Source organism: Hemiscyllium ocellatum, chromosome 23 (assembly GCF_020745735.1).
Source record: "Hemiscyllium ocellatum isolate sHemOce1 chromosome 23, sHemOce1.pat.X.cur, whole genome shotgun sequence".
NCBI lineage: Eukaryota > Metazoa > Chordata > Chondrichthyes > Orectolobiformes > Hemiscylliidae > Hemiscyllium > Hemiscyllium ocellatum.
Window position 1 is genome coordinate 24,313,877 of NC_083423.1, and position 14,023 is coordinate 24,327,899.

Here is a 14,023-nt window from a genome sequence, read left to right on the forward strand (position 1 = left end):
CCATGAACATTGTGAATTATAGAGCGTCTACAATATGATTAAATATCTTATATAGACAGAGTGCTACAAAAGAAAAGTGCAAACAACTGAAAGTAACACTGGGACATGGACTGGTTACTAATTGGAAGGTAGAAGCCAGGAAATGAAATAAAAGTAATATACTCTGACTCTGGAATGTGATGAGTGTTGATCCCAGGTATATATAATGGGATGTCAACGTTTTGTTATAAAAAGACATTGATGAAGGAATGAAACCAATTTGCGAGGCATAATAATAAGTCACGTAGATGAAAACAGGTAGATAAAAGAACAGATTTTGTGAGTGGACAAAACTACAGCGAGATGGAGATATAAGGCAGACAAATACTTTGATTTTCTTTTTGGTGAGAAACAAAAAAAAACACCTGTCTCCTACCAGGGAGCAAAGATTTCACAGAATCACAGAATCCCTACAGTGTGGAAATAGGCCATTTGGCTCAACAAATCCACACCAACCCTCCGAAGAGTATCCCACACAGACCCATGCCCCTACTCCTTTTCCTCTACATTTCCCCTGACTAATACACCTAGCCTACACATCCCTGAACACTATGGGCAATTTAGCCAATTCACCTAAACAGCACATTTTTGGACTGTGGGAGGAAACTGGCACACCCGGAGGAAACCCACACAGACATGGGGGGGAATGTGTAAACTCCGCACAGATTGAGGCTGGAAACAAACCCAGGTCGCTGTGAGGCAGCAATGCTAACTGAGCCACCATGCCACCCATTTGTGCATACAGTTAATGAAAACATACAAAATATATGAGTTAGGAAAGTCAATGGAATATTCCAGTTCAAGGGGACTGAAATACGGGGCGACCTCCGTATCCGTGGAATCATTTTCCGCAGTTTCCCACAGTTACCCGCGGTTTACCACGGGCCAAACATAATAAAGGGAACCTCCTGGAAGCAGGGACCAGGAGGCTGCTGGGAAGGTAAATTTCCCATTTAAATGGTTTGCTCCTATTTGCAGCTTTGAGTTTCCACAGTAGGTAGTGGAATAAACCCCCGTGGGTATGGTGGGGGGAGCTACTGTACATAAGTGACGGTTATGTTTCAGTAACACCGAGCCTTGTCCAGCCCTCAACTGAAGCACATGGCTTCAGATATAAAGTCTGTGGAATGGTGAAGGATTGTAGAGTGCACACTCACCAGAATAATACCAGTGTTTAAAGGACTACATTGAGAAAACTAAGTTTTGAAGAAGCATGGATAGGGTAAATAGAAAACATCTTGTCTCTGGGGCGGCGAAGTCCAGAACCAGAGGGCATAGGTTTAAGATGAGAAGGGAAAAATTTAAAAGGGACCTAAGGGGCAATTTTTTCAAAAAGAGGGCAGTGTGCGTATGGAATGAGCTGCCAGAGGAGGTGGTGGAGGCTGGTACAATTACAGCATTTAAAAGGCATCTGGATGGGTACATGAATAGGAAGGGTTTAGAGGAATGTGGGCCAAATGCTGGCAAATGGAGCTAGATTAGTTTAGGATATCTGGTCAGCATGGATAATTTGGACCAAAGAGCCTGTTTCTGTGCTGTACACCTCTGTGACTAAGTGTTTCCCTGCAGAGAAAAGGGATTGAAGCTTTTGTTAAAAAGGTTGGTTTTGTAATTTTATTGATTTTTTTTAAAGGTGCTAAAAGTTACCATGCCTATATATACTTAAAATGGAGGCATGCAAATTGTTTAAGCCAAATTCTGATAGCAAGACCAAATAGCCCTGGAAGGACAAATTTTATATAGATTATTCTGTATTTGTTGTCATAATTATAACATTCCTGGAAATGTTCTAACCTGCCTCTAGACAAGGCTCCAGCTTCTCAAAATACTCAGGTGCAACTAGTTGCAGTAGAGAATGGAAGAGGTTCACAAAAGGAAGTCGAGAAATCAGCACCAGTGACTAGAGAAAGAAAAACAGAAATAAGCACATGATGATACAAATTGAAATATAATCTAGTTTTGATTTATTTTATGAAATCTAATGTACCATATTATGTACTGTATTTTACACATCAAATGACAGGTTCCTGTCCAACAGTCAGCTTTTTTGCTCTAATTAATGTCTCTTAGAAATTGGATCTAAAACAATGTTGATTTTCACATAATGGATCTCTGATGTGAGTAGTATTGTATTGTGGTTAAGGTTAGCTGCAGATAGATTGAGTGTACTCGGCAACCAGAAAAACTAAACTAGAATTGTACAACCGCAATCATGAGAGCATCTCTCAACTCCATGACTTTTACCAACAGGTAAACAAGAGCAGCAAAGTCATGAAAACTCTCACCACCTCCAAATTCCCCTCCAAGTTACATACCAACCTGACTAGTGCATTTGCTATTGTTGTTGGGTCAGAACTCTGGGATTCATGACTTTGTTATCGTAAAGACTTCAGTGGTTCAAGAGTAACCATGAGTAATGGTGGAAATGCAATAAAATAACCTTAATGGTATCAGCTGACTCAATAACAAAAACAGTAAAACATGAGCATTAATTTGGAATTTTGTTTTTAAAAAACAAATTTGAATTTGCATAAATCTTGGATTATTTCATTCTCTATCATACAAGCTGTAATTTATTATGTTTTATTGCTAGGAAAGTGAATGTCAATGCAACACTTTGGGGTAATTTCTGAAAACAACAGAATAATATTCTGTGGTAGAACTTCCCAAGATGCATACATCAAAATATTTCTTTGGGCTTACTATATTTGCTCATGTAAAATATAGTAATTACTTTTAGCCTTTAAACAGGCTAATAAGACATGGCAAACTTTGTTTTAACTAGCACCTTACGAACCAGCACTATTTAGAAATTGACAAAAATTATTTACCTGAAATAGTAGAAGTTTACTGTATTATCACCATCTCCGCAATGTCATTGAGTAGTCAGTTGAGGGTGCAAGTGAGAAGGCTCTCAACTGCTAAGTTTTATTTAAGGCTAAAGGTGCATTATTGTTTAAGTGATTTATGTTGTAAATAAAGTATGAGAGAGTATGTGGACCTCTTGACCAAACAGAATTCATCTAGCAGCACACTTCTGGTACTATAGGTACTGGTTAATAAAAGGTTTGTTGTATTCCCATTCATTCCATTCAATTGGAAATTACATTGCCTGGAAAAGTTGCCAAAGAAAATATGAACAAAACAAATGCCAGTGTTATGAATGGAATATTTAATAGGTTGCCATTTGACCTATAGTGTATAACTGCTTGCAACACTTCCTTTACAATTTGCATTTCCTCCTAGTGGTACAAAGAGGAGGTGGTCAGAGGTTGTGAAAACTCCACATGTACTAAACTGACAAGCAGACACCTGCAGAGAAAACCTGTGATGTTAGTGACACCTCAGAAAATTACAACTATAAAAATCACTGACACTGCGCAATTAGTGCCTACAAAGGAAGGGGGAAGTATACAATATGGCAAAAATAAGGGATTGATAAATCGGGCACTGAAATGTTCTTAAGAGAATCCCTATTACCAGTAAAAGATACAATAGAATGGGTACATATGATTTAAGATGAAGGAGGAAAGTTGAAGTAAGTTGCAGTTTACCATAGAACCAATGAATACCAAAGAACATAATTTATGTCCTATAAATGTACTTTCAGGAGTTAGGTGATTAACAGAGAGGATTGACCTCAGGTTTCAGAGTTATAAGTTAGCTTAAAAATGGTGAGAAAATGTATTACTACACAAGTGATGTAGGATGTAAACTTCTGGGGCACAGATATGATTTTTTGGACACTACTGAACCGTAAGGATGGGCAGACTTCACCTGAACAGAACTGAAAACCTTGCAAAAGACATGAACCCTCAAAGAGCCACTGCATACAAAGCTAATAGCTAAATGCTGGCAAATATTAGAAAAGATAGATGCTTGATAACCAGCACCACAAAGTAAGCCGGAGGGCCTTTCTCTATGCTATACTGACTGAGATCAATGAACTTGCTGTTACAGGACATTTTAAATCATATAACAAGCAAAGATCATTAAAAAAAACAAGGAAACATAAAAGAACATAAAGGTTTCAAAAGCTGTGGTCAAGACAAAGGACTGAAATAAAAGCATAATAAAGAACAGATCAAGATGCAGAGGAACAAATTCTCAATCCCCATTTTACTCCTCCAAAACTTCTTTGCCTCTCCCCATGTCCCACCCTCTCATGGATTCCCTCTATTGGCCATCACCTTAATGTGGTGGAAGAGCCTTGTTCTCTCCAATGATCTTTCAGTAATGCATTAAGATCTCCTTCCTTCTGGTAAGCTCACCCACAGTAGTAAGAGGGGTGGGGATTGCCAGACAAAGATCCACTGGGAGAAACAGGATGAGAAAAGCCAAATACAAATTATGTCCTCCTGCTAAGAATATATGCTGTACTTGACATCATTATATCAAACATGCCCTTCTGCAAAATCAGTTGGAGGCCTTCCGGATCAAAGCATTGGCACTTCCTGGATTACCCCATTGTTCAGGTCAAAGATCTCAGTGACGTGTATATTACTAGGTCTACGGAGGGAACTGATGCCTACCGAAAGAACATCTAGCATCAAAATATCATTGTGCTCACAAGAGAAAAGTTATGTTACAACCCTGAAACAACTAGCTGACATAAGAAATTGCAAATGCAATTTATGATCAATTTGGAAAAATCCTACTCTAATCCACTGGGTTAAATAAATTCAGCTATACAGCACTCCTGTACCCAGACTGTAAAGTATGAGCATTGCTATCACCAGAACCAATTCAAAAACACATGACTTCGGATGACACAAACAAGAAGCCTTCATTGCCCTGCAGAAAAAACTAAGTTCACACATTTAAAAGGTGAAGCATTACATCTGTTCAAAGCTGACACTCAATGACAAGTTTGAAAGAGAAAAAACATGCAATTAGAAGAGAAAGCCCAAGAGATTCAAAAATATTCTTTGAAGTTACCATATCCATCTACAGAAATAGTTAAAAAATATTCCCCCTCACTCTCAGGATGGTGTTTGTGAAGAACGACAGTGACATTCGTCAATGTTGGAAAGAACATTTTCAACAGCTCTTCAATCATGAATCTAATGTGGCAACTGACACTCTTCGCTATCATCCAGTACTTTGCAGCATAATCAGTGGATGACCGCCACCACATAGAAAGGCTGCAATAAGCAAGGATGAAAAACAATTCCTAGATTCCCTCATCTTCCAACTGAAGTATTCAAAGCTTTCGCTCACATTAAGACTTTTACACAGATGTGAGAGAGAAAAAAAAAGAACTTCCAACTACTATATTGAGACAGGCCTCAAGAAGGGAGTTAAATCAGTCAGTCAGTCAGTCAGTGAAAATTCTTCTAAAGATGACTTCCAAAGGATCTTCAGCACCACAAAAATCCAAGAAAATTGTTGAAAACACTGGTAATTCTTCATTGTATTAATCGACTTTACCAAAGGATTTGACTCATTAAATGGTGTGGCTCGATGGATTAAAAACTGAGAGAGCTGCGGATGCTGTAAATCAGAAACAAAAAGACAAGCTGCTGGAAAAGCTCAGCAGGTCTAGTAGCATCTGTGGAGAGAAATCACAGTTAACGTTTCAGGTTGAATGACCCTTCCTTAGAACAGTTTTTTTTTGCTGTTGGTTCTATGGATTGTTCCTTTAAACATCTCAATGTCACTTACAAAGTACTGTGCAAGGACTGTAACAAACACTACATTGGACAAACAGACTGAAAACTAGCCACCAGGATACATGAACACCAACTAGCTACAAAAAGACATGATTCTCTCTCATTAGTATCCTTACATACAGATGAGGAAGGACACCACTTCGACTAGGACAATCCATCCATCCTAGGACAAGCCAAACAAAGACATGCATGAGAATTCCTAGAAGCATGGCATTCCAACCGGAACTCTAACAACAAACACATCGAGTTAGACCCCATCTACCACACCCTGAGAAAAGGGGGAGTGACTTCACCACAGGAAATGACATCACCAAATAATATCAAACATATAAACAGAAAACAGGAATTTTCAGCCGTGCTTCATCTGAGGCCCACTGAAGATGTTACCTAGTAGGGTGACGAAATGTCTGGAAATGAACCTTCCAGCTCAGTGAGCAAACCTACATCCAAAACCTCAACCCGAGCTACAAATCTTCTCAAAACTCACTAACATCTCAATGTCCAAAAAAATGTCAGACATCACAATCCTGTAACTGCTTCACATGATTGCAACAGTTGAGTGGGAGACATGAACTGACATCAAAATCTGAACCAGTATCCAGCAAGATTGCTTAATTGCCCCAATACTAGTTTGAATCTACTTGATAGTCACTAATCAGGACAAATATCAATTGGTTTCAAGTGTCAACATTAATCACTGCCAAGATGGAAAACTCTTCAATTTCAATTGCTTGAAACTAAGCCGATTACTACAGACATGCACAATTTACTGTTTGCAGACAATGACATTGTTGTTGCCACGCCGCATGTAAATTACCAACAACTTTCAGTTTTCAAAGCTGCACACACGTAAAGTTGACCTGGCCTTAAAAGCTGCCAAAATCAAACTCATCAGTTCGCTGTGTCAGTCAAATATACCTGCTCACATGTTGAAGGAGAGACTCTAGTATGTGTTAACCCTTCCCATACCTTGACCGCCATGTTATCAGAAAGCCACTATTGAGGAAGAGATCCAACAGTAGCAGCTGTACCAGCTCAGCCTTCCACAAAGTGTGACATTGACAGCAAATATTTTACAAAAAGCTTCCAAATAAACAAAACTCTGAATTTACAGAGCAGTTTACATCAGCACAATGCAGTACTGCAGCAAGACCTGGATTGTGTATTGTGGCTGCCTTTATCATGCTCCCCAGATTCAATGAGAGGATCATTGTCTTTCTTGAAGCGACTTTCACAAGCCTTCATGCAAATTACAAAATTCAACTTTGAAAGACAGGACAATGTGTCCAGAGGGCTGACAATTATCTCACCCACCAGATGCTCTTATTTTCGATTCTCAAATGGCCGATGTCCCAGTGAAGACCAAGAAAATTCTTTGAAGACAGTCTACAGCTGTCCTTGAAGCGCAGCAGCATTGACACTAGAGTCAAGAGTTGTCCTGCATGGAAACAGACCCTTCGGTCCATAGCAAATCTTGCCACTGATAACTTTTACAATTGATAATGCTCCCTTTTTGCAAAGAATTATACATTACCAAGGAGAAAAAATTAGGCTAAGTTGTGCAGAATCCATTATAAGACAAACAATTCCTACGTTAGAAACACTTAAAAAGGTTGAATGTATGCTCTCAGTTTGTTAAGGCATCATAATTAAATTAAAAAGAAATAACTTACTGCTAGTCAATAAGGCATCTAATCTGACAACAAAGATAAATTGCAGTCTAATAAATTGCATTGCATTCAAGTTCTTCCCTTAATCACCTGTATATAAGGCAGGCTAATGTTTCAAACAATGATTTTGATCAAATTGGTGACTCTAATCCATGTGCAAATAATACAGTAAGCAAGAGAACTTACCTTTTGAAAATATCCTCGTTTAACTGTACAATCTTTGACTTGCCGGAAGTACACAAATCCATAATAATGTGCTCGATCCCGCTAAAACAAAAATGTCATTGTGTTTACATATATAACAGACCAGAGAGTTAGAATAGAAGGATGTGGTTCAACCACCCATGTTCACTTCTTTCAGCAAACTAGGACTCATTAAACTTCAAAACAGGTGATTTACTAATTTATAATAATGCTAATCTCTTAGGAGATCTTATTTATCAATTATTATACTGTTTATAACATTCCTGTCTCTTAGTGCTATCATCACATTATTTGCTCCCTAATGGGAACAGAGCATTAATAAATCATTGAACCTCCTACCACAAAAATGTCCATTTATATACCTTTTATGTAGATTTACATCTTGAAGCACTTCAAACAACATTCATCACAAATGAATACAAAGTTGAAAGAAGTAATAAGTGGTGATTAGAAGTTCAGTCAGAAGGTCGTTTAAACGAGGCGAGAGTGTAACAGGGAAGGAATTCTAAAGAGCGTGGGGCCAAAGAGAATAGCCACCTACAGCAGAACAAAGGGCCAGATTCAGATGAATATACAGTTCCAGGTGTGAAACATAATTGCAGTGTTTGAATAGGTTACAAAACACAAATGGGAAGGAGAAAAGTTAAAAGAAATGAATAAGACAATTGGATAATTATACATGAGAAAATGAAATAATGTGCACAGAGCACAAGCAGATTAGAATTGTGCAAGTGGAAAGAACAAGGTGCCTTTGTGTTGATATCACTGGACTTGAAACACTAACTTTGCTTTCCCTCCACAGATGCTGACAGACCTGCTGAGTTTCTCCAGCAATTTGTTTTCATTTCAGATTTCCAACATTCACAGTTCATTGTCTTATATTTCACTCACGTTTGTGGAGACGGGTGGAAAGAACACAGGAGAAATGGGTACAATTTATAATAATGATATTTAACAACAGCTTGATGTAACAAGTAGCTTCAAAGTTATATTTGCAGTAAGAGGAATAATATATGGTTCTGGGTTTCACATACTGCAAAATGTATAGCATTTCTCCGCAATAGTGCAAGATAATTCTGAACTGTTTCAGTACATGTTTTAACATGTATTTTAATAGCTGATAGATTTGAAGTGCTTAGTAGTTGATAAACAGATGAGTAAAATATTAGATTTGTGTCAGCTTGACTTAAACACACCTGAAGAACAACTGGTGCATCGCGATTATATTTCTCTTCATCTCCATTCATGGATAATTTATTCCCCACTGTTTGTCGAATTCGAAAACTGAATTGTGTATCACCAAGGCAACCTACAGCAATAACAAAAAAAAGCATTCATACAATACGTCTAAGATAAAACACACCTCAAAGTGCTTAATGAGTAAACGGACACTGAACCATAGAAGCAGAGTTTACAAGAGCAACCCAGGAGTTCCACAAAGAAGAGTGAAGGTTTTGCTATCAATTACAAGGTCAAGCAATGGAATTGGGAGATGAAAAAAAAAACCTCAATGCTAGAGGGCTGAAGGGTGCAGGAGAGAACGGCTTGACAAATTTGCAGAGATAGGGTGAGACAACAACAAAAAAAGGATTCAAACTTCTTGATTTTGTTTTCAAATGTAAAATATTAGGAAACATGGAAACACTTTTGGACAAACAGCGCTTTCAGAGACAGGATACATCTCAACTGGATTTTGACCAAATTGGTGGTTAGTATCATTTTAGTTCAGTAGAAGCAAATATATGTTTGAGTTGGTGGCAGGTTGCAAATTCAAGCCTGTAAAAATATACTTCATTCATTCAAAAATCTTTATGTATATATACGTGTAACATAAAGCAGTCCTATTATATTGTCTTCATATGTCAAGAAAAACAATCCTTGCCAAAGGCATTTATTACTTATGCAGGACACTATTTACAAATATTTACAGTGAGGAACAACAAGGTCTGAGAACTGGGAACTAAACAGACCCACATTGCACTTTGGCAGAAAGGCCTTAGATGGCAAACTTTTCCCATCGTGCCTTGGCAGTACTTGCCCCAGGTTTTCGTATGTCCCTCAGCACATAGCCCTGGACCTCGGAATGTGCCAGTCTGCTACACTTGGCTGATGAAGGGCTTATGCTCGAAACGTCGAATTCTCTATTCCTGAGATGCTGCCTGGCCTGCTGTGCTTTGACCAGCAACACATTTACACTTGGCTGAGGTCAACTCTTTCTACTGGAAGCCATGATGTGGAGGTGCTGGTGTTGGACTGAGGTGAACAAAGTTAAAAATCACAACACCAGGTTATAGTCCAACAGTTCTTTTTGGAAGTACTAGCTTTCAAAGCGCTGCTCCTTTCAGGTAACTAGTGGGGCAGGGTCATAAGACACAGACTTTATGGCAAATGTTCATAGTGTCATGCAATTAAAATGATATATTGAACAAACCTAGATTGCTATTAAGTCACCCCAAAAGGGTGACAGTTTCGGTTCATTAATATGTAAATCCCTGAACTTCTTTCAAGTCATGTTCTCGAGATGACTTAAGGTTTTATATTAAAAAAGTGACTTCTCAGCTCAGACAATGTATTAAAGGTGTGAGGTTAGAGTCTGTCTGTCGCCAAATGTTGAGTTAGACAGGTTGTATTTCCAAAGTAAGAATTTATAAAACGTTACATGAATTGACTGCTTGCAGGTTGTGTGCTTTTTGAACAAACATAGAATATATTTGCAAATAAAATTTAACCCCATATGCATGGGGGAATAGGGAGATGTGTGTGCGCGTGTGTGTGTGTGTGTGTGTGTGTGTGTGTGTGTGTGTGTGTGTGTGTGTGTGTGTGTGTGTGCGCGCGCGCGTGCGTGCGTGGGCGCGTCGGGGGGGGGGTGGGGGAAGACAGAGACAGAGACAGAGACAGAGAGAAAAAATCCATGGCAAGGTGCTCATTCTCATTAATAATGTCTTGCAGGCTGTGTAGAACATGGTATAGTTTCTCCACCCCAGGGAGGTACTGAACAATGAAAGGTTACAGCCCATGTCTGTCTCCTTAGGAGGAGATTACACTTTCTAGCTGTGGCACAACGGAACTGGCAATTGATAAGTTGAGCTTCGTCCCCTGTTCTTATGAGGGGGTCCTTCAGCACCTTCAGGTGCCCATCACGTTCCTCCTCATCTGAACAGACCCCGTGTAAGACTTGGACTTGTCCATAGGGGATGGCTGTTTTAATATGTTCAGGGTGGAAGCTAGAGAAGTGCAACATCGTGAGGTTATCTGTGGGTATGCGGTAGAGTGAGGTACTGAGGTGCCCATCCTTGATGGAGATTTGAGTATCCAAGAAAGAGACAGATACTAAAGAGTAGCTCATGGTAAGTCTGATGGTGGGATGAAACTCTGATATCACAGGGTTGTTTCAGTGACTCCTCACCATGGGTCCAGAGGAAGAAAATGCTGTCAGGATATCTGGTGGAAAGTGCTAGTTAGAGGTCCTGTGCAGTAAAGAAATCTTGTTCAAACTTGTGCATGAAAATGTTGCAAATTTCCCCCCCACCCCCAGCTGTTCCATGTGTCTGGACGAAGAACTGGTTATGAAAGATGAAAACATTGTGGTCGAGGATGAAACAGAGTTGTAGGATGGTGCTCGGAGATTCGCAGTTGTTGGTATTGAGTACTGAGGCTTTTGCAGTGATGCTGGTGTAGAGTGTCGAAATGTCCATTGTGACGAGGAATGTTCCTGGTTCGACTAGTCTGTGGGAGCTGAGTTTCTGTAAAAAAAAAATCTGTAGTGCTGTTGACAGAAGCTGGGGTTCAACATGGATACCATCATTATATATGGGGATAGAATCCATCATGTACACAGCAGATATTCATGTGACCCAGCCAACCAATGTTGTCTATCTCATACACTACAGACAAGGATGCCCCAAGGCATGGTACACTGGCGAGACCAAGCAGATGCTATGACAATGGATGAATGGACAACAATCACCAGACAGGGATGTTCCTTCCCAGTCAGGGAACACTTCAGCGGTCAGGGACATTCGGTGACCATCCTCCAAAGTGGGCTGTGGGATATGCAACAGCACAGAATGGCCGAGCAGAGGCTGATAGCCAAGTGCAGGACCCATGAGAATGGCCTCAACTGGGACCTTGTGTTCATGTCACACTACAGGTGACCCCACTACACTATACACACGCTCACTCTCAGACACACACACACCCTTTCACAGGCTTATACTCCATCACATTCTCACACACTCTCCTGAGCATGCACACACACATTCATATAAATCTATGGGGTGAATTTGCATTTGCAGAGTTGAATATGCAGATATATTCTATTTTTGTTCAAAAAGCACACAACCTGCAAGAGGTCAATCCATATAACATTTTATAAATTTCTACTTTGGAAACAGAACCAGTCTGACTCAACACTGGGATACAGACTCTAACCTCACACCTTTAACACATTGTCTGAGCTGAGATGTCATTTTTTATACAAACTTAAGTTATCGCAAAAACGTGACTTGAAAGAAGTTCAGGGATTTACATATTAATGAACCAAAACCTGCAACCCATTCTAAAAGATGTAAGATTTAACAGCAATAACATCATTTTAGTTGCATGACACTGTGACCTTTTGCTATAAATTCTGTGTCTTATGATCCTGCCCCACTAACCGCCTGGTGAAGGACCAGTATTCCGAAAGCTAGTACTTCCAAATAAACCTGTTGGACTATGACCTGTTATGTGATTTTTTTAACCTTTGTACTGGGAGACTAACAGGCTTTGGGCAAACTAAAGAGAGTCTTTCACTGAGTGGAGTGTCTTCCAGGCGCATCGAAGTTTACTTTGGCTAGCAACCTCGGGATCAGACCGTAAAGAACAGAGTGCTGCGTCATGGAGCAGCTCAGTACAAACCTTGACAAAAACCAATGCATCTCTGTCCAGATCTTCTTAACATAGGCACATTCCAGAAGGAGATGTGTGACAGTCTTTCTTTCCCCAGAGCTGCTTTGAGGGCAGTGTGCAGTTTAAAAAAAAAGTTTAGCTGTACATAAAGAATCTTACAGGTAGTGCCCTTTTTACTACCAGCCAAACTACATTTTGGTGCTTGTTGGAAAGTTCTAGCAGAGGCATTCTGACAAATAGCTTTGACATTCTGCTCAGGGAACTATGCAACAGGATACACCTTCTTTCCTCGCAGGGCCTAAAGGATGCTATGTGCTGACCATTGCCTGATAGACTTGTGGTCAAAGAAGTTTTCCTTTACAAAGTTTTCCATGAGGGACAAGTGATACAGAACGATCCAACTACTTGGAGCATTGGGTGGTAATGAGGCCAGACCTATCCTTTGTAACATCAGGAATGGATAGAACTTCAATATATCGTGACACTTGATATTTGCATGTGGTGGGTCTATGCACAGCTTGATGCAGCCATATATAAAGGTGGCCATCAGGATGAGGGTAGCGTTAGGTACGTTCTTCCCCCTTATCTGGAGATTTGTCTACGGTGTCCCACCAGAATAATCCATCTTTAGCCTTCAGATGAAGTGGAAGATGGCTCGAGTGACTGCTGTGGTGTTGGCTGTGAATAGGCCAGACCTGCGCCACATACAACAACGGAGTGCACCTCACACTGATGAGCAGGTTTTTATCTTCACTGGAGGGATCTGCCCAGTTTCTGCCTCATCTTAGTAGTCCCTCTGAACCACATACCTGGCACCTTCAGAGAACCTGACCTGACAGTAAAGGGGATAAAAGATTGGTGGGCCTAATTTCAAAAGAATATGGTCTCAAATTTACCTTGGCTCCTGAGGCCAGTTTGAACGGATTGCAGATGTTCATGAGTCTGCATACCGAAGGTGGATCTGAGCAGAAAACGGTGACATCTTCCAAGTACAGGGAGACTTTGACATGTAGGCCTTTGCTGCCTGGAACGTCATCTCCCACATGCTCACATCTTGGATGTTATTCAGTGAAAAGCTCTACACAAACCAGGCAAGAGAGCCCTGTGCGATTCCAGATCTGATCAGGAAGCCTCCTGATTCCGACTCATTGATTGAGACTACATTCCTAATATTGGTGTGGAGCAGTTGCAGCCAATTGCAGATTCCCTCCCGAAAGCCAATTTTGAAGAGCACATCCCTCGTGCAGGTGTGTGATATCCTGTCAAAGGCCTTCTCCTGGTCCAAGCTGATGATGGTCCACCCCACCCCATTCTTCACATAAGCAATCATATCCCTGAGGAGTTCAAAGCTCTCAGAGATTCCTGCCTATTACAACACAGGTTTGTTCGGGGTGAATCACTACTCCCAGAGCAGCCCTGCTCCAGTTAGCAATTAGACAAAATTTTATAATCCTCATTCGACAGTATGATTGGTGACCAATCTCCCTTCCCTATGGAGGATAAAGCTATCTTTTGTATAGCGTATCTCATGTATGCGTACATGCTACC

The 14,023-nt window shown here is 40.2% G+C and overlaps 1 protein-coding gene across 1 annotated transcript in view; it reads right to left on the bottom strand.

Moving 5' to 3' along the window:
• dennd6b (DENN/MADD domain containing 6B) overlaps positions 1-14,023 on the bottom strand; it is a 113,872-nt gene that overhangs the window by 74,247 nt on the left and 25,602 nt on the right. The window contains exons 4-6 of the mRNA XM_060842549.1: positions 8,782-8,894; positions 7,568-7,648; positions 1,834-1,939 (exon numbers count right to left, since the gene is read on the bottom strand). Of these exons, the coding sequence (XP_060698532.1) occupies positions 1,834-1,939; positions 7,568-7,648; positions 8,782-8,894 (300 nt within the window). The remainder of the gene's footprint in view (positions 1-1,833; positions 1,940-7,567; positions 7,649-8,781; positions 8,895-14,023) is intronic.